Source organism: Myxine glutinosa, chromosome 9, assembly GCF_964187855.1.
Source record: "Myxine glutinosa chromosome 9, kmMyxGlut1.1, whole genome shotgun sequence".
NCBI lineage: Eukaryota > Metazoa > Chordata > Myxini > Myxiniformes > Myxinidae > Myxine > Myxine glutinosa.
Genome location: NC_136269.1, coordinates 107,464,506 through 107,486,433, shown reverse-complemented (window position 1 = coordinate 107,486,433; position 21,928 = coordinate 107,464,506). Strand labels below are relative to the sequence as shown.

General features: G+C 47.6%; 1 protein-coding gene across 1 annotated transcript in view; it reads left to right on the top strand.

Annotated features, from left to right (window-relative positions):
• Window positions 1–927: 927 nt before the first annotated feature.
• Window positions 928–21,928, top strand: part of LOC137435114 (1-phosphatidylinositol 4,5-bisphosphate phosphodiesterase beta-1-like) — a 244,230-nt gene continuing 223,229 nt past the window's right edge. The window contains exons 1-4 of the mRNA XM_078785120.1: window positions 928–943; window positions 1,113–1,142; window positions 1,233–1,420; window positions 7,315–7,394. Coding sequence (XP_078641246.1) covers window positions 928–943; window positions 1,113–1,142; window positions 1,233–1,420; window positions 7,315–7,394 — 314 coding nt within the window. The remainder of the gene's footprint in view (window positions 944–1,112; window positions 1,143–1,232; window positions 1,421–7,314; window positions 7,395–21,928) is intronic.

The following is a 21,928-nucleotide window of genomic DNA, read 5'->3' as shown; positions in this document are numbered from 1 at the left end:
AAACTGCGGAATGGCATTGCCGGATGTTTTCCTTACGAAGTATTTCACATAAACATGCACCAGCAACGCGCTAGCTTGTAGAAACTCTATATTTCTAAGAACATTTTCATCAGGTTAGATTGTCCAAAATTGTACATGCAAATATTTTAGAGTACTTTTTCCTCTGTCACTGAAGGTATAAGTGAGTGGACAGACGAACACAAACAAACAAACAAACACAAAAAACAAACAAACAAACACATACACAAACACACACACAAACCGGAGTGATCAACAAACTTGTCAAAAAATCACTCATAGAGCGACACTTGGCAAAACAGAACAAAGTAGAATGGCACTCAGTAGAGCATCCTTTTGACCTCAAAAATAGTTGGTGGTTGAATTCAGTTGGCTGATATGCAAATCGTATTCAGATTTCAAGTCGATCGGATAAAAATTGAGGATTTTAGAAATTTGAAAAAGGGGTTGACCTTTGGCCTATGTTGACCTTATGACCGATGTTGATCTCAAAAATAGTTGGTGGTTGAATTCAGTTGACTGATATGAAAATCGTATTCAAATTTCAAGTCAATCAGATGAAAATTGAGGATTTTAGATATTTGAGAAAAGTGATTGACCTTTGGCCTATGTTGACCTTTTGACCTTTTGACCTCAAAAATATATAGGATTTTGTCGGACCACGAACCCTACCATTTGGTGAAGTTTCGTGAAGATCGGTTTAAAATTGTGACCTGTGGGCAAGTATAAGTGAGCGAACAGACAAACACACACACACACAAACCGGAGTGATCAACATACAGTATTTGCAAAAAAAAATTTTTTTCTGCCAAGTAATAACGCACAAGACCAACCCATATCCTTGAAAAATCTTCGATTTTCATAAGTAATAAAATAAACCAGGGTCTGACAGTAGACACAATTATTGAAATGGACCCCACAAAAGGTTGCTAGGTTGGTTCCATTGTTTGTCGAGATATCTTTCAGCATTGAAGAAATGTATATTTTCTGGAAAATTATTTACTGAAACATATTTTGTTCATGTATATAGTTGTCCAGGACACCTTTATTGCAAACACGTGTTTTGGCTACTTTCGCTTATCATTATGATACAGCTTTTAACATGTACAAGCAGCTTTTGTACAGTTTTGTTTAAAAGTAGTGAAATAATTTTACAAATCTTTTTTTTTTTTTTTTTTTACAATATGTGTATGTGCCATTGTGGGCTTGAACAGTAAATGAAATTCATTCTCACACATATGTTCTCCTTTCAATCCTCCAGGATGGTAAGCTACGTGAAACGTTCGAGTCCGGAAATACAGAGGTTCGCTTGGAGAAGCGAACCGTCACAGTGGTGTATGGACCTGATTTCGTGAATCTCACATTCCTCAGTTTCATTGCTTTTTCAGAGGAAATAGCCAAGGTGAGTGTCAAGCCTAAACATATAGTATTTGGCAAATGGAAGTGGGGGAGAAGGAGGAAGTACCTGAAAAGTTCGGAGGGGATGATTGTGCTTCTTAGTCTGAGATTCTGAATTATATATTTTTTAATTCCAATGACTGGTTGAGTTGAGCATGAATGGAATTTACATTACATTTATGAGAAACCCATTTGCTTTGGTATATATATATGCTGAAGTGCATATGATGCTTTTGGAAGCTGAGAGCATATTTCCGTTTTGTTATACTTTCATAGAAATTTTGATTAATAATTTAAGTCTTTACTTTTGGGTGATTATCGAAGTTATACTTGTGTAAATTTGGCACAATAATGACAATATAATCTATATATAATTCAATATTATACGCGAACAATCATAGTCTTCTGTGGCATTGTAGTCTCCTTAGAATTGTTCAAATGAAGGGCCACTTTGACAGTTGGACACAAGACCTAGAGATGTTACCAAAAAGTCTCGACAGAAGGACTATTCTTGATTTGCAATGCTGTGATATAGATACCCTTATCTAAAGCCCACAACTTTGCCCTCAACATCGACGGTTTCCCAGTATCCACCTCCCCTCACATCCGGAATCTTGGCATCATCTTTGACCAAACCCTCTCCTTCGACAAATACACTAAACAGATCACAAAGACAGCCTTCTTTCACCTGAAAAACATCGCCTGTCTCCGTCCATCCCTCTCCTCCACGGCTGCAGAAACCCTCATCCACGCCTTCATCACCTCCCGTGTGGACTACTGCAACAGCCTCCTCTTTGGTTCACCCTCAATAATCATCAATAAACTCCAATACATTCAGAACGCCGCTGCCCGTCTACTCACCCATTCCCGGACCCGTGACCACATCACCCCCGTCCTTTACAAGCTTCACTGGCTCCCCATCCCCCAGAGAATCCAGTACAAAATCCTCCTCTTGACCTACAAAGCCCTCCATAACCTGGCCCCATCCTACCTGGCTGACCTCCTCTCCAGACACACTCCCACCCGCAACCTTCGCTCTGCTGGTACCAACCTCCTGACCCCCCCCCCCCCCCATGTGGACCAAATTCAGATCCTGGGGGGACAGGGCCTTCTCCATCGCTGCTCCCACCCTCTGGAACTCACTACCTCACACCATCAGAGACTCCTCCTCACTCACCACATTCAAAACATCACTCAAGACCCACCTGTTCAACACTGCATTCAACATTTAACCCACAGCATTTAACCCCTGACTATCTCTTCTCCTTCTCCTTCCTTTTGTTTTGATTATTTACCTGTTGATTTTTGTCTTTTTGCACTTGTTTTTTTGTACTCTGTCAAAGCGTCTTTGGGCTTCTTGAAAAGCGCGATATAAAATAAATGTATTATTATTATTATTATTAAAGCAAATTATGCCCTCCCTTCTGATCCTACTTTAGGAGGGCCAATTTAGGTGGTGGTATTAGGATGGCAAATTATTTATCAGGATTTTAGACAGGCAGCTGATAAATGTACGCCTTGATTTCTGGAGTTTCTTCAAATAATTCCAACATCACACACTCAGTCGGTAGCAGGAAATTGGATTTTTGCCTTGAAATTCTGCTGTCTGTTAGGTCCTGATACCATGACCGTGTGAAGTCATTAAACATGGCTATGCCTTGTTCATTGTGCAAGGCATTTGCTATTAAAAGCATCGAGTGTTTAAAATGCATCGCCCAACTTCCGTGATTAATACAAAATGGTAAATTTGAAGATTTAGATTAAGAAACTCAAAATTATGCATTTCCAAAAACATTGAAACATGTTGTTGTTCATGGTTGCTCCGGCCTAGATAGGCTGACTGAGGTGGACATTAAAAGGAATCCAGTTGAGGTGCTAACACATCAGCTTGATTAATTAATGTTGGAAAACACGGCAGAGCAATATTGCATGTCCAAACGCCATGATTGCATTGTGCAGAAGCTGATTAATCCATCTTCCCCAGCATAGTGCTACTGACATGGGGATTGACCATCCCATCCATCATTGGCCTGAGCGAGTGTATCCATACATGCGTATTTATGTGCTTCCACGTATCTTTTGAATAGAGCATGGCCTTGTGCGCCAGTACAGATTATAAATTCTTACCCTGGTTTAGGGCTGCAGTACCCCTTGCAGTGGAGAAATGACCTATGCAGGTTAAATATTCAGCTCTAAAATATGAGATCAGATGTGAAGGCCATGATCTTCCGAGAGAGGTTGAAATGGCACACTATTCTGGAGATGCTTTCCTTTATATACAGGTATTACTGAAAACAGAGACGTTGTCGAAGCTTTTCATCGTGGACTCATCAGGACAATTGCAAGAATACCATAAGTCAAAGATCAAAGCAATTTGTGCTCACAGGTGGTTGTTGATTTGATCACAAGACAGACGTTGATTGGCTAACCTTCATGCACGTCATAACTGCGAGGAAGCGAGGGAATAGAATAGTCCAAGCCTACACAATGGTGCAGTTGCATCAGAACGAGCACAATGCTTGCATGCATTTTTTGCTTGCAATGAACAAGACTTAATGTACATAGACGTGGCCTCAAGTGTGGGTAAATGTGCTGCGCTGCGAGCTCAGGCCACTCATTCGAAAGCAGTCAGTGCAATCGTTTTACTTCGCATTTTGGATCATTCAGCAGATTACCGAAATGCAATTTTGACTTCCTCGCACATCTCAACACACTCCATCCTGTGCTCAAATTAAACTTTGGGATGGAGCAACTGAACGCGCTGCCTTTTCTACATGTGCTATTGGAGAAATCGGACGATAGATTATTATTGACTACCATCTACCGCAAGCCTGCCTTACTGGTCAGTAGTATACATGGTGGAACTCTTTCAGTTCCCTCATCAACACTCTTGTTACCCTGCGCTCGCGAAGCGAAAATCGGGGTTAAGCATTCAGGTACGTACGTGTGCCGTGTGCCACGTGTGCCGTGTGCCGTACGTGTCTGCATTTTAAAAATTCATTTTCTTGGCAACCGTTGGTCCGATTGACACGAAAGTTTACGATAGAAGCGCCTCCTCATGTGGAATATTTTAATGATAATCATGACGTCATTGGTCAGGTGCTACAGGCGCCATCTTGGAAAAACCGAAACATGTTGCACCTCTATATCTCCAAAACTGCTGCATGGAAAAAATTGAAACATTGCTCATTGTAAAGAACTCTATATGGGGAATTGGTGTTGTTAACGATGACGTCATTGGTGCCATAATTATGACGTCATAATTCGACAGTGACAACGCTTAGTCTGATCAATTTGAAATGTATTGAGCGTGATCTATGCAACAATTATATTAGAGAATATAAATTTATGATGTCATCGCTCACGTGGTCTGGCAGCCATATTGGATCAAAGAAAAAAATGTTCAAAAACAGAAGAGTTGACTCGCACCAAGTTGCGAGACTGCGCAGGATAAATATTCTATGAATACCATCTAGTTAATAGAACTGCGGCCATCTGTTCACCATGTAAGCTTGCTATGTCAAAGCCATTCTGCAAGATAATGACGACCATGAGCAAGTCAACGTTAGGTATATGTCACGCAAAATTGCCAGTTGTTTGACAACCGCTATCCTCTGACCTGAACAAGGGCCTGATCTACCTAAAACTGCTTTGGAGAGTAAAATCTCTCAAATTTTTAAGCAAGCGATCTCGTACTTCTCTCATGCAGTCGCAACGTGAGTGGTATTTACCACTTATAAAATGCTCATTTGTATCTGGAAAGATTGTTGCCTACCACACAATTGAATAATGCTATTTATGAGTTACAGTGCCGGTGTGATGGCAGAGGCGTAGGCTGATTAGGCCTTACAGATCCCAAAGATTGCAGGACCTAATTCAACAGCATGTTGCATTGGCGATTCATAACGAGCAACTTACAGGTCGTGTACAACCAGCCCACATATGCTGAAACGAAACCAAAATGCGTGCTCAAAATTGAGATTTGGCAATCGGATGATATCTGCTGAATGATCCAGAATGCACAGAAAACCATTGTGCTGATTGCTTTTGAATCGTGGCCTGAGCTGGCAGTGCAGCAAATTTATGCACACATTTATACACGCCCGTTATTTGCAAGCAAAAATAATTCGTGCAAAGTACTCCGTTTGTTTTGATGCAACTGCAGCATTGAGAGGGCTTGGGTTATCCTATCCTCTCGCCGCTTTACATCTATAGCGTGCATGAGTGTTAGCCAATCAACGCTCGTCAGGTGTGTAAATCAGCAACCACCTGAGCATGAATTGCTTTGATCTTTGTACCTTGCGATTGTCCAGACAAGTGCAACATGAAAAGCTAAGACACTGTCTCTCTTTTGGATGACTGTTAAATTTTGTAGTACCAAGCATTTATTTCTTTACAGTAAACCCTCCATATTGGTGAGTTCCAAGTATTCATGAACTGGTAGATGTACACCAATGCCTAATTCACGACCCATCGACTTCCAGTATTTGTGAGTTTGAGAGCCCCCATCATCCTACCCCAATGTTTCCTCACACACACCCTACCACCAACACCGGGGACATAAGTGTGCACAGATGTTGATACTGTACAGTTCTGTATTCGGTTTGGCTGCACATTGTGGGCACTGCATCCTTGAAAGTGATGAGTTTGAGCGAAAAAGCGAATGTGTTAGACAGGCTATAGCTACAGGTGTGAATGGATCCGCAGTGTGAATGAATCGTCCTTCTGACTTCACCTCCACCACCACCACCACCATCACCATTATCATCATCATAATGCGTAAATAAAATACACACTGTAATTTATTTATTTTAATCATTGCGCTTCAATATTTACCATTTCCTCCGATATTCAGTCTGACCCGGGAACATAACACCGTCCCCCCCCTCTCCCCCCCTTCCCCCTTCCCCTTTCCCATTATCCATATCTGCAAATTTTGCATTCGCGAGGTTTTCCAGGAAAGTATCCCTCACGGATTGTATTTAATTTTCCCGATTTTATAACTTTTGTTTTGTTTCTGTTTGCTTGTTGTTTTTTATTCCCTTCTCGTGTTTTTTTTTGTATTCTCATTTTCATATTGTTGTATAATAATAAACATTAATATTCTAGGAGGAAAGACAATCTGTAATATGCAAAACCAAAATGTGTCTAATTTCCACCAATTTAATCAATGAACATTGCATGATGTTAGTTTAAATTTTGTAGTTCATCTTTCTTTCACTTTTATCGGGTCTGTTGTTTCCTTTACAGTTTGTGTATAAAAGTCTCAAGTGTTAACTTCCATTAAAAAAAACCCATTTATAATGATGTATGCAAACATTCTAACGTCATTGTTGAATATCAATGCATGGAAAAATAATTAAACAAAAAATAATTCTCCAAAATCATTACCTCTGCAAAAAGTGTTGTTTTGTAAATGGATTCGCGAACTCTGCACTTAACAGCAGCAAATAATTAAAGTGCTCTGAATTAAATTTTGTACAAAACATTTAATATTGCCAACGAGCCAAAAACAAAAAAAGAGCATTGCTTCGAATTACAAGTCATGGTTATGAAGCTTTTTTGTTGACAAATGTTTGTGTCTGTATGTGCATGTGCAGAATGAATTTAGAGATCGGTGCATGTTTATTCGCAATCAAAGCTACCTGCAGAGTGGTATAATATTGTGTACACGGCATCGGGTTACTGTCTGTGAATTCAAGCAATACAAATTTCAGTGTCTGTGAAAAAAAAATACTGTAAAGAGTGATTTGCATTCTCTACTCTTGACATCATAGACAACACGCGCTTAAACACCATATTCCAATAGCTGAAATTTATGCACCTGTAATGAATGTGTATATTCTATTCATGAGCCTCAGATGTCAAAAAGAACGCATTTTCTCCACTTTGTGATAGGAATGGACCGATGGCATATTCCTTCTGGCTTCAAACTTGCTGGCTCAGAATGCATCTCGTGAAACGCTTCTGGAGAAAATGTAAGTTACTTGCCCATTTCGAACTCAAAAGCCTCCTGACTGTGTGGAAGGTATATTGTAAACAATTAAACAACAAGATAATAGCAATAAACAACCCTGTTTATCTTTGCCTCTTTAGCTTTCCAATCTGAACTAATGACCGATGATGCTCAAGTTCAAATTCAATATTAGGAAATTTGGATTACAAGATTGATCTTAATGAGCAATGGCTCCAATCTGGGAAGTAAAGGGGTCAGTAAACCACTTGTACTGTTGCACGTGTACAGGCGAAAGTTGTGAGCCATCTTCTTTGTGCCCTTGACCTGACCCTGGGCACTACTGACACAAATTCAAAATTTGGTGGAGATCCGCCCAGCCCTATTTATTTTTTCATATGATTTTCAGAAGTACGCACATACATACATACATACATACATACATACATACATACATACATACAGAGAATTGCCATCTAATATATAAAACAGAGTGGTGTATGTACTATGTCTATGTCTGAGACCGTTGGGCCAATCAACACCAACATTTCAGGATATATTCAGGGTGTATAATCTGTATATATATACAGTGGAACCTTGACTTACGAGTGCCCCAACTTACGAGTTTTTCGAGATACGAGCCGTCGCTCGGGCGGTTTATTGCTTTGAGATGCGAGCCGAGATCCGAGTTACGAGCTTTCGCCACCCGGTCACGTGGTTATCTTGCCGTGCAAGTACAGTATCTCTGTCGTATAGCGCTGCATTTTTGTTTTCGCATGTTGGTTATTTTGAGTTTTGCCGCCAGGTGGGTTCTGGTCACGTGGTTATCTTGCCGTGCACGTACAGTATCTCTGTCGTATAGCGCTGCATTTTTGTTTTCGCATGTTGGTTATTTTGAGTTTTGCCGCCAGGTGGGTTCCGGTCACGTGGTTATCTTGCCGTGCACGTACAGTATCTCTGTCGTATAGCGCTGCATTTTTGTTTTCGCATGTTGGTTATTTTGAGTTTTGCCGCCAGGTGGGTTCTGGTCACGTGGTTATCTTGCCGTGCACGTACAGTATCTCTGTCGTATAGCGCTGCATTTTTGTTTTCGCATGTTGGTTATTTTGAGTTTTGCCGCCAGGTGGGTTCTGGTCACGTGGTTATCTTGCCGTGCACGTACAGTATCTCTGTCGTATAGCGCTGCATTTTTGTTTTCGCATTTTGGTTATTTTGGAAAATTTCATGTTCATGTCGAACATTTCATGTTCATGTTCATGTTTTCATGTTCATGCCATGCCAGGCCACAACTTGTTCAGAGTGCCGGCGATAGCTCGCCTTCTCTTTGTGGAAAACACGGTGAGATCCTTAACATCCAACAACTAATGGGACGCAAACGGGGCGCCCAGTTTAGCGGTACACACATTGATGAATCACCCTGCCTGTGATTCACCCATGACAGGTTATAGCTGGGTCGGGATTCAAACCCAGGCTGGACAGTTTAGACTTTAGAGTCAAGTGTGCGTACCTCCAGTCCAGGCCATCCTGCCAACTTGTATGCTGCATACAGGTGAAATATAAAGCGCGAGATATTTTTATATATACTGTATATTTAAAAAAAAATTGGTGTGGTTTTTGGCGGGCTGGAACGGATTAATAGCATTTCAATGCATTTCAATGGGGAAATTTGATTTGAGATACGAGCAATTTGAGTTACGAGCTCGGTCACAGAACGAATTAAACTCATAAGTCAAGGTTCCACTGTATATATTGTTACAGACGCGGTTTTGGATGTTAGTTTACCGAGCGGTTTGGTATGACCGCGTCTGCACAGTTTACCCGATTATACTCGAACGTTGGCCGAGTCGCGCTACGCTAAATCAATTAAGGAAAGGACACAACGGCTGGGATTAAATGACACGACACCAGGGGTACAGTTCTCAAGACCTCCGGAGGAGGTTATAATATTTGTATGCAGAACGTTTAGATTACACGGACAAGAGGTACAGCATAGGAAGGTGGGCACTTAAATACGGTCTTATCTTAGCCCCGACAGACCACAGATAAACGGGACAAGACTGACTCACACAGGGATTGATGGCAAGGAAGGGCAGAATCGATGGCTCAAGGTGCACCTTGGCTCAGGGGCAGGATCCACACGGTCCGGTCCAGAGATGCGGGAGGTCTCTCTCAGCGCTAGAAGGTGACGTTCTTTCTCCAAGCTGGGGGCGCATCTGACGTCACCTCCGGTAAGTGGCTGCGTATATCCAGCGGGGAGTGACACGCCCTCGGCTCGTTAGCTCCGCCCCAGATGGAATCGGCCCGCCGCTTCTTATTGGGTGCGGGGGGTTACCGGGCTCCGCCCTTGACGAGGAGCTGACAGTCAGCCCCTGTGTGGTAACCCCGTCGGAGCACATGGGCAATGGCGGCTAACCAAGCCGGAGTGAGGACGCACACTCCCCGCGCGGCTGCCGCGCCGCCCCCGCTGTTGTTGTAGTTGTTGTTGTTGTTGTAGTTTCATGAGGAAGATGGGAGGATGCGGAGATGAGATTGTGGGGAGGTATTGGGAGGTCCTAAACTTACTACTGGTGCCATACAATCACATTCTGGTGCAACGAAGAGTCAGAATTAATGGAAACGAGTCCTTAACTGACATAGACTAAGAATAACTAGCAAGATGTCCTATAGTTGTCTACGTGAGATGCGGTGAACCTGGGCACGACATTTAATGGGGGAAAAAGGGGAAGGTCGGTTCTACAGAGTGTTGTTTACAGACAATGGGACTAGGGAATGGGGGATTGGGGATAGTTGGGGAGTATTGGGGAAATAGGGGAATATTTACAAGCGGATATGGATGGAGGCCAAATCCCATATCCGCAACATTGCACCCTTCTCTACCTCGGGGCGTCCCGACCCGATAAATCTTTACCTACGTTAGTGTGGCACTCAGATGTAGTTCCCTCTACTATTAACTCTACCCTGAGTGCGACAGTTTTACAGATGTTCACAAATGAGTAAATATGTCCCCCTGCGACGTTGCACCCTTCTCCTCACAGAAACACACCCACAGGATAACCGAATCACGGAAAGAATCCTCAAACTAAACATACAGCCGGTAGGGAGCATCATTTATACAAGACTACACTGATATTTACACTACGATCCAGGACCTGTTTTTGGAGGAACACATGCAGATGTTATGCATAGAGAGAGCACGCATGCCAGCATCGATACACCAACCCACGAGTGCTCTGTGGCCCTACGGCCTTTAATAATGTGCAGAGCACCCCATCCAAGCACCAAAAGCACCACCCCATCACACAGTCAGCACCATCCGGTGCACCAATAAAGTGTTTATAGTCACCGGTGGTGTCGCAGCCGGCCGATGTTCTGCCGCTGGTCTTGCCTTCGTGTGGTGCACTTGGCCTTCTGGCTTCTTTAAAAAAATAAAGAAAGGCGCCAACCGCGTCCATTTCTTTATTGTGGCCGTCAGGGGGCCAACTATTAGTGGTTCACCTGTCTGGCATAGGTGCCACGTTGACCCATAGGTCCATTGATGGGTGGTGCTTGCCCGCAAAAGAACTGCGGTCCATGGTGGGCGGCCACAAAAATTGCGGTCCATATGGTGTATCGATCCCAGCAGCAAGCAGCGAAAGTGCAGGCCCACAACTGCGGAGCCAGCACCTCTCTCTCCTCTCTCTCTGCCCCAAAGCCAGATCCTCGGAGGTGGGAGACAAAAGAAGAAGACAAGTGAGTAAGGTGGTAAGGGCGCAAAAGTGCACGCAACATTAGGTAATGCACACTAGGGGCACATGGGAACCAGGTGAGACAGGTACGTTCCTACCGTACGCCCCCCCCCCCCCACCAGGTAACCTACATTGCCCCTCCCTTACCCCTTACTGTATCCACAAAACACAACACTACCCATAAACATCTACTTTACAAATCAACAAACGTCCCTACTGTCTTCCCCGTTCCTCCCATAAACCAAATTCGTCTTCTCTCCCTCCTAACCAATCAAATTTGCCATTTCCAACTCTCATCACAATTTGCCATCTCCAACTCAACATCAAAATTTGCCATCACCAATTCATCATCAGTCCCTCCTAAGGAGGGAGAGATGAAATCACCCCAATGTCTTATCCACGTCGTGATGCGTCTCACAAATCCAACAGCAATTCTCACTTCCTGCAACACAACACAAGGGAACACAGGTGTGGAGTCATCATCATCACCTCAGGTAAGTGGCTGCGTATGGTGCGACAGGTTCATCAATCCTAACTATTTCCTAAATGACTTTAACAACTTTACATTACCCGGGGTCTTTCTCCTGCCAAACCATTGGCCCTCTTACACTATGGGTTCTAAAACCAATTCCCATTGACCAAACTGTGGTGCTTTTCAATTTGGGGTCTCACTCCCCCGATTCATCTCCCGGTGCCCTCGCACAATTTCTGGGCCGCGACGTGTAGCTCTCCCAGCAGGTCTACCCACCTGCACACCTCCACCACTGTAGTTGCCACCCGAGCTTACCTGCTCCTCACCCTAACCTATCTACCTGGGGAAGGCCCTCTGGCGCTCTCCACACTCGGTGCCCTCTCTGGCACTGGGCTGCCCGGGTCCGTCCTCCGGATCCTCGGGCCCCACTGACACTAACGGCTCCCAGAGCCCACCTGCGGCCTCACCTGGCCGACATCCTCACAGTGGTGGAGTGCCCAACCAACTACACACACTAACAGGCTACACGCCCAGCCATTTCCACAACACTAATGCACCCATCCACAATACCATTCTGCGACCGCACCACAAATGCCAATATCCAACCACAATTTACCTATACCCTCTAACTAACACTTACACTACCCGCCCCGGGTATCCGTGATGGGGGTCCACTCTTCCCCCATTCACACCTTCGCACCATGCACACCACTCCGTACCACTTACTCCAACTCTCTCCACACCATCCATTCCAATACTCCATGTACTCCACACACCTGTACTTGCACACCTGTGCTCTCACTCTTGGTGCCACCTGCACCCTTCTCTCCCCAAGCGCATTCGCGCTGATCCACAACACTCACTACTCATACACTGCTCCACACACCTGTCCAGTTCTCACACAGCATCATCTCATCTAACTACTCCCCTCTGAAACTTGCGCTTCCCAGTCGTCCCTTTAAACTATTGCGCTCCCACGTCATTATCATCCACACTAAACTACCTGCGTCCCCACTACAAGTATCAGTCACTAACTAACCTTAACGTTACCTAATGTCATCTTCGCTAGATCCCTACCAATATCCTAACCCACCCGGGCTAGTTTTCACTGCCATACACCCCATAATCTATAGCTCCTTTGCCCCACCATGGGAAGGGTGGCAGGGATGCCACCCTTACCCACCGGGCCCATCGCTCCTCAATCCCCCAGTCCTCTGGCACTAATAAGCCCCCCTTATTCAGAGGTACTGGGTCCCGCCTCGGCATCTAAAGCCGAGGCAATCCACGGGGGCGCCTGCTCGCCGGTGTAAGGCCTTATTCGGTCGGCGTGGACGATCCGAGGGAGGGCTCGTGGCCCCATTTTGATCTTGATGACCACGTCACAGATTTGCGACAGGACGACTCCTGGGCCTTGCCAGGGGGAGGTGAGTTTTGGGCACCTTCCCTTCCGCCTCCGGGGATTAAAGAACCAAATCTTCATCCCCGGAGCGTATTGACTCCCCTGGCTCCGGTCGTCGTACCTGCGCTTCATCTTTTCCCCCGCCAGATGGAGTTGGCGGCGGGCGAAGGCATGGACTAGCTCCATGCCTTCCTCTAGGTGACGTGCGTACCCCTCCCTCGGCGGGTTAACCACTGTGTCTGGCACGGGACCGCATAGCAAGTCGGCGGGAGCCCGTAACTCCCGCCCATACATAAGCAACGCTGGACTGCATGCGGTGGCCCCGTGCTGTCTGGTTCGGTAGGCCATGAGCAAATAAGGGAGATGTTCGTCCCAGTCATCCTGATGGGTGGCGGTGAACAGTGCCAGTTGTTGGATTAAAGTTCGGTTGAATCTTTCCACCATCCCGTCAGATTGAGGTCTTAAAGGCGTTGTTCTGGTTTTCCGAATTGACAGGAGACTGCACACATCTTTTAGCAATTTGCTCTCAAAATTTCGTCCCTGGTCGGTGTGCAACTCCTGTGGAATCCCATGCCGGCACACAAATCCTTCCACGAAGGCCTGCGCTACCACCCCTGCTTCTTGGTTGGGGAGGGCGTAGGCCTCCGGCCACTTGGTGAAGTAGTCCATCACAACGAGGATGTACTTATTACCTAGGCGGGTGCGGGGTAGTGGGCCTAGGATATCCATGGCCACCCGCTCTAGGGGGGCCCCCACCTGGTGTAATTGAAGGGGGGCCCTCATCCTCCGTGCTGGTCCCTTTTTGGCAGTACAGGCGTCGCATCTCCGACACCAGTCCTGTATGTCGCGCCCCATATTCACCCAATAAAACCTCCGGCGTACCTGCGATGTCGTCTTTGTCCTGCCCAAATGGCCGCCGGGGCGGGTACCATGCACCTGTTGCAATATATCGGTCTTAAATTTGTTTGGGACTACCACCAGCCAGGAAGTTCTATCAGAGGGAACCTCCACCCACTTGCGATACAAGATGTTGCCTTTCAATTCCAGGGTCTGCCACTGAGCCCAATACGCCTTTGTTTGCGCCCCGAGGGGGGTGACCTCTTCCCCCTTTGGTCTTTGCCCCAATTTGACCCATTGGAACACCGGCCCCAGAACAGGATCCTCCTGCTGGGCCGTGCTCCAAGCCAACTCTCCAAATTCCTCGTCCGCGGTTAGTGGCAAAATTGGCCCTCTCACCCGGGTTGCCCGGACAACGAGGGTCGGGTCCGAATCGCCCAATTGTTCCCTCTCCTCGTGTCTCGCACAAAATTTGCAGTTTTCCCCCAGACAAGGACGCCGAGAGAGTGCGTCCGCATTACCATGGGCCTTCCCGGCCCTATGGGCCACATCAAAATCGTACTGCTGCAACTTTTCCAACCACCTTGCAATTTGGCCCTCTGGTTCCTTGAACCGAAGGAGCCATTGCAAGGAGGAATGGTCAGTTCTAACCAAAAATTTCCGCCCGTACAAGTACGGGTGGAAATGGTTCATGGCAGCCAGCATAGCCAATAACTCTTTGCGAGTGACGCAATAATTTCGCTCGGGCCTACTTAAGGCCCGACTATAATAACCAATCACTCTCTCCACGCCCTCCTGTGTCTGAGACAAAACTGCGCCCAATCCTTCCTGGCTCGCATCCGTGTCCAGGGTAAATGCCCCGTTGCTAGTGGGGTACGCTAGAAGGGGTGCGGATGTCAGACACCCCTTCAATTTTTGGAAGGCCTCGTGGCACTCCCGTGTCCAATTAAATCGCGTCCCCTTCTCCGTAAGCCGGTGGAGGGGACGGGCCAACTCCGCAAATTTCGCCACAAAGCGCCGGTAGTAGGAGCAGAGTCCCAAAAATCCCCACACCTCTTTGATGGTACGTGGTGCGGGCCACTCCTCTACCACTTTAATTTTGTCTGGGTCCGTTTTTACCCCCTCGCGGCCGATCACGTGACCTAGATAGGCCACCTCTCTTGCAAACAAAGTGCACTTACTCGGGTTCAGCTTCAACCCTGCCTGTCTGAGGCACCCGAACACCTGGTCCAAATTAGCTACTGCCTGGGGGAACGTTTGGGCATGTACTAGGACGTCATCCAGGTACACCAGGCATGATTGCCATGGCATGCCGCCTAGTACATGCTCCATCAATCTTTCAAAGGTGGCGGGGGCGTTACACAAACCAAACGGCATCACAGTAAACTGATACAGTCCCTTACCTGTGGAAAATGCCGTTTTCTCCTTCCCTGCCCTATCCATCTCCACCTGCCAATACCCACTCTTGAGGTCCAAAGTTGAGAACCAATTTGAGCCCGCAACGGCATCGAGGGTGTCATCAATCCTTGGCAGGGAATACGAGTCCTTGAGTGTCACGTTGTTTAGCTGGCGATAGTCCACGCAGAACCGCGTGGTCCCATCCTTCTTTTTGACCAGCACAACAGGTGACATCCAAGGACTTCCCGAGGGCTCGATCACGCCTGCGTCGAGCATTTTTTCAACCTGCTCGTCAGCTTCCGCCCTCTTGCTCCAAGGGAGCCGTCGGGCGGCCTGACGAATAGGCCGGGCCTCACCGGTGTGGATCTGATGTTTCACCAGGACCGTACGTCCAATATCCTCGGTGGACAGGGAGAAGAGGTCCAAATGGGACCCAACCAGTTTGTGTAAGGCCTCCCTCTGGGTACCTCCCAACTCTACGCTACTACGATTTACCATCTCGCAAATGGGATCGGGCCAATTCCTACTTCTTATTGAAGGCTCCCCCCGGGGTCGGCTCGGCTGGACGTTCTCGCCCCTCACTGTCGCGACTTCCTCAACTGGGGTGCAGCCAGCTACCCTCGTGCCCCTTACTATAGTGCGTGGTTCTGTACTCATATTTATTACTCGGACGGCCACTACCGGTCCGTCCGTTTTTACAAGGGTGCGGCCCACGATTAAACCCGGTATGGACTGCGCTGCCACCGGTTCGACCAGGCCGCAGGACTCCTGCCATGTTGGGCGAGCTGCCCACCGGGCCGGCACTATCGCCTCGGCCCTTGGGGGGATGGTCACGGCCTCGGAAGCCTCCAGCTCCGCTCTCTCGGCCGTGCTCACTCCCCCTAACGGCAGCTCTTCTACTCCCACCTGCAGGATCCCCTGGCACAAGTCGATTTTACAACCGCTGGCAGTCAACAAATCCAACCCTATTAAACATGGGTCGCACACCTACGCCACCCAAACATCTATCTCCCTCCTTACCGACCCTAACTTGAGGGTCACAGAACCACGCCCTATGATCGGGGCCGTTAACCCCGGTAGCAAGTTGCAAACTATAATTTTGCAGGCGCTGGATCTTATCCCAGCCACCTGCGCTCGAATCAAGGACCACAGGGCTGATGATCGTGGCGCTAGCTCCTGTGTCCACTACGGCGTCTACCCCCACGCCGGCAATTTTGCATCTAATTGTCAGGCTACCGGTTCCAATTTGGCCACAATAAATGACCTGTCGCGTCAATGAGGGCTCTCCTCCATCCTCTTCTGCCGAACACCGCCCTACGTGCCCGACACCTTCTAGTTTCCCGGGGTCTGGCGGGGGGGGTGTCTGGGGTCGGCTAACCCGCTCCCCCCTGGGCGGAGTTGAGGACCTCAACCGTCGGGGATCATCCCGGCGCGTGGCTCGACAGTGCCGCGCCAGGTGACCCAGACGGTTGCAAGTATAGCACCTCACCTGATAAGGTGCTTGCCTCCGGAATTCCAAATTTCCCCCCCTGTAGGTCCGAATTGGATTACCCGCTCGTGGTCCACCGCGGGCCACCTCCGGGGCCGCCTGCCATGGTCCAGGTCCCGCCAGGCGCTGGTCCACCAGCCTCCGGACCATGCCCGCCAGGTCAGGACTCACGTCGGGGGCGGGCCCCCTAAGGGGTCCGCCCTCCATCGGGGGTCCCACCTGGCGGACCGCCATTGCGAGACGCTCGCCCCCCCGGGCCAGGGGCCTCGCTGCTTCCCAACGGGCCGCAGCGTCAGCCGCCTGGCTCAGAGTCTGCGGGCGCCACATGGCGAGCTGTTGCCGGAGCTCAATATCCGGGAGGGCCTGGATAAAATGGTCCAGCGCCAGGCTTTCCCGGGAATCCGCTGCCATGCTAGCATGTGCGATCCCCACTGCGCGGCGAATGTCGTGGGCAAGTTCCCCGATGGCTTCCTGGGGCTTGCGTTTTCGCAGCGCGAGCTGAGCTTTAACAAGCTCGCTCTGCTGTTCAATGCCGAATCGATTAATTAGGGCGTCGCGGAGGGCTGGCAGGGTGAGAGCACCCGCTGGTAATGCCGTCAGCACCTCCGCCGCCGCGTCGCGCAATGCGGCCACCAGGTGTACTCCACCTTCGTCCTCACCCCAACCGTTGCCCTTACACACACAGTCAAACTGCGCCAGGTACGCGCGTAGATCACTCTTGCCGTCATACGGCGCGAGTGGGACCTTGTGGGACCACCTCGTATGCGAGTCGTTGCCCGCCTGCCGGACCCCGTGCGTCGCCCCTTGCGGGGTCAGTGCGGGGCCGAACCGGCCGGGCCCCCACAGTACATTACCCCCAAGGGGCTCTCGTGCCTCCCCGGTCCCTCCAACAACTACCCCTGTTGGTGTCGATGCATGGGTCACACCTCCGCAACCCGCTACCCATTCCATACCACCACAACCTTGCTCACCCACACCTCACACCTCTCGTTCCATACCCTCCGGACCAGCCATACCCCTCACTCTTGGCCTCTCACGAACATCCGGGTCTATCTCGACCCCCAAGCTTATTAAATCACCTGGCGCATCATACGCACGACCATATTGGTCACCACTTACACCGGGTCCTTTTTCTCTTCGCTTCTCCTCCATCACCTGCGAATCCCTCATCCGGTTAATGAGCACATCATCACGATCCGAACACAGACTTTGGACCAATTCTTTTACTTCCTCCTTTATCTCTTTCTTATCCTCTCTCCGTCGCTTCTTAATTTCGCTCACCCCTTCTTCCACTTCTTCTAATTTCTGCTTCACCTCCTTCATCTCCTCGTGCACCCCTTTAAGTTCTTCCTCTAACTCCACTTTATTTTTTTCTATGTGCTCCCGCACCTCCCGCTCTTTAACCTCCATCACCTCTACCACCTTGTCCATTTTCCTCGTCAGGTCCTCATGTACCGTCTGACACTCTTTTTTAATTACCCCTACGTCCTTTTTCATCTCCTTCTGTGTCGATTTTAAACCCTCTATTACCGCTGTGTTCTTCTTTACCTGGTCCCCCAACTCCTTTTGTCCCACTGTCAGTTGTTCTACTCCCAGCGTCAACTCCTCTATACCACCTTGCAATTTTACAGTCCCCTTTCTCACCTCCTTCTCCATGCGCTCCTTACAGTGCCTCACCTCCTCGCGCACTCCTCCGACCTCCTCACTCACTCCTCTTCTGATCTCCTCTCCCATCACTTGCATCTCCTGCCCAGATGCCACCCTCATCTGCTCCATTTCCTCCCTGTGAGCATCCAGTTTGGTTTCTACCCCCATTCTAACCCCCTCTATCTGCTGCCCCATTTGTTTAACTTCCCTTTCCGCTTGGTCCCTCATGTCCCTCAATTTGCCTTCCATACTGTTTTCTAACCCCTCTAACCCCTTTTGCATCCCCTCTATCTGATTCTCCTGGGCAGCCATTCTATTTTCTACCCCCGTTAACCCCTCCTGTATTTCCCCTAATCTATTGTCTAATCCCTCAAATTTGTTTCCTAATCCCTCTATTCTACTCCCTAACCCTCCGATCTGGGCCCCCATCCTTTGTTCTAACCCCTCACCGGTACCCCTCGCTTCGTCCCTCATTACTCCCAATTGCTCACTCTGAGCCCTCATTTCCTCCCTCATTTTCTCGCTATTCTGGGCCATAAGGGCCTTCATTTGTATGAAAAAAAGGTCCAAATCTACCAGCGGCGCTACTACGGTCGCGGGCGTGGGCGCCGTGGCCATGTGCGAGGCGCCATTTTGCGCGCCCGAAACCTCGTGCGCGACGACGCCATTTTGCGACCCTGCTACCCTCACTGCTTCGCTCTCCTCATGTCCCTCATTTTGGTCCTGGATCGACCCTGCCTCACTCTCCTCTACCGGAACCCAGCTGTCTTGGTCTGCCATAGCGCGACTTTCAAAATTCGGGTTTTTATTTTTTTTTGTAAAACACAATCAAATTTCGCTGTTATAATTTCGAGCGCGTGAAACGTGCTCCGGATCGAATCCCACTTCCCGACACCAAATGTTACAGACGCGGTTTTGGATGTTAGTTTACCGAGCGGTTTGGTATGACCGCGTCTGCACAGTTTACCCGATTATACTCAAACGTTGGCCGAGTCGCGCTACGCTAAATCAATTAAGGAAAGGACACAACGGCTGGGATTAAATGACACGACACCAGGGGTACAGTTCTCAAGACCTCCGGAGGAGGTTATAATATTTGTATGCAGAACGTTTAGATTACACGGACAAGAGGTACAGCATAGGAAGGTGGGCACTTAAATACGGTCTTATCTTAGCCCCGACAGACCACAGATAAACGGGACAAGACTGACTCACACAGGGATTGATGGCAAGGAAGGGCAGAATCGATGGCTCAAGGTGCACCTTGGCTCAGGGGCAGGATCCACACGGTCCGGTCCAGAGATGCGGGAGGTCTCTCTCAGCGCTAGAAGGTGACGTTCTTTCTCCAAGCTGGGGGCGCATCTGACGTCACCTCCGGTAAGTGGCTGCGTATATCCAGCGGGGAGTGACACGCCCTCGGCTCGTTAGCTCCGCCCCAGATGGAATCGGCCCGCCGCTTCTTATTGGGTGCGGGGGGTTACCGGGCTCCGCCCTTGACGAGGAGCTGACAGTCAGCCCCTGTGTGGTAACCCCGTCGGAGCACATGGGCAATGGCGGCTAACCAAGCCGGAGTGAGGACGCACACTCCCCGCGCGGCCGCCGCGCCGCCCCCGCTGTTGTTGTAGTTGTTGTTGTTGTTGTAGTTTCATGAGGAAGATGGGAGGATGCGGAGATGAGATTGTGGGGAGGTATTGGGAGGTCCTAAACTTACTACTGGTGCCATACAATCACATTCTGGTGCAACGAAGAGTCAGAATTAATGGAAACGAGTCCTTAACTGACATAGACTAAGAATAACTAGCAAGATGTCCTATAGTTGTCTACGTGAGATGCGGTGAACCTGGGCACGACATTTAATGGGGGAAAAAGGGGAAGGTCGGTTCTACAGAGTGTTGTTTACAGACAATGGGACTAGGGAATGGGGGATTGGGGATAGTTGGGGAGTATTGGGGAAATAGGGGAATATTTACAAGCGGATATGGATGGAGGCCAAATCCCATATCCGCAACAATATATATCTATATCTGTGCAGTGTCTGTGTTGTGTTGTGTTGTGTCACGTCTTGTGTTGTCTTGTCACTGAACTACTACCTCAAACTTTTGTGAAACCGTACCAAACTTCTGGTATGCACCTATCTCTCTCGTGTGGATGTCCGAAGGGTGTTTTTTTTTTGTTTTGTTTTTTTGAAATATATATATTATATTTTTTTACTTAAGTCTTCAACTTCAATCAACTTCAATTGTTTATAGAATGTAATATCACATATATTACAAATACATTTGTGCAAAATAATTGTTTGTATTATGATTGGTGTAAACCATGACAAAACAGCAACTCAGGTTCAATCATCTATCTATATATCTACATATCTGGGCAGTGTCTGTGTTGTCACTGAACTACTCCCTCAAACTTTTGTTTCCGTGGTTGTGAAGTGTTTTTAATAACGTGGCTGTGAGGTGTTTTGAATCATGTGGTGGTGAGGTGTTTTGATTTATGTGGTTGCGGGGGGTTTTGAATTATGTTGTGGTGAGGTGTTTTGAATTACGTGTTGGTGAGGTGTTTTGAATTATGTGGTGATGAGGTGTTTTGAAAATATGTGGTGGTGAGGTGTTTTGAATTATGTGGTGGTGAGGTGTTTTGAATTACATGGTGGTGAGGTGTTTTGAATTAGTTGGTGATGAGGTGTTTTGAATCACGTGGTGGTGAGGTGTTTTGAATTACGTGGTGGTGAGGTGTTTTGAATTACGTAGTGGTGAGGTGTTTTGAATTACCGGGTGGGGAGGTGTTTTGAATTATGTGGTGGTGAGGTGTTTTGAATTACGTGGTGGTGAGGTGTTTTGAATTACATGGTGGTGAGGTGTTTTGAATTACATGGTGGTGAGGTGTTTTGAATCACGTGGTGGTGAGGTGTTTTGAATTTTGTGGTGGTGAGGTGCTGTGAATTTCATGGTGGTGAGGTGTTTTGAATTACTTCGTGGTGTGGTGTTTTGAATTACGTGGTGGTGATTTTTTGAATTATATGGTGTGAGGTGTTTTTAATTTCGTGGTGGTGAAGTGTTTTTAATTTCGTGGTGGTGGTGTTTTTAATTTTGTGGTGGTGAAGTGTTTTTATTTTCGTGGTGGTGAGGTGTTTTTAATTTTGTGGTGGTGAAGTGTTTTTATTTTCGTGGTGGTGAGGTGTTTTTAATTTTGTGGTGGTGAAGTGTTTTTATTTTCGTGGTGGTGAGGTGTTTTTAATTTTGTGGTGGTGAAGTGTTTTTATTTTCGTGGTGGTGAGGTGTTTTTAATTTTGTGGTGGTGAGGTGTTTTTAATTTTGTGGTGGTGAAGTGTTTTTATTTTCGTGGTGGTGAAGTGTTTTTATTTTCGTGGTGGTGAGGTGTTTTTAATTTTGTGGTGGTGAAGTGTTTTTATTTTCGTGGTGGTGAAGTGTTTTTATTTTCGTGGTGGTGAGGTGTTTTTAATTTTGTGGTGGTGAAGTGTTTTTATTTTCGTGGTGGTGAGGTGTTTTTAATTTTGTGGTGGTGAAGTGTTTTTAATTTTGTGGTGGTGAAGTGTTTTTAATTTCGTGGTGGTGAGGTGTTTTTAATTTTG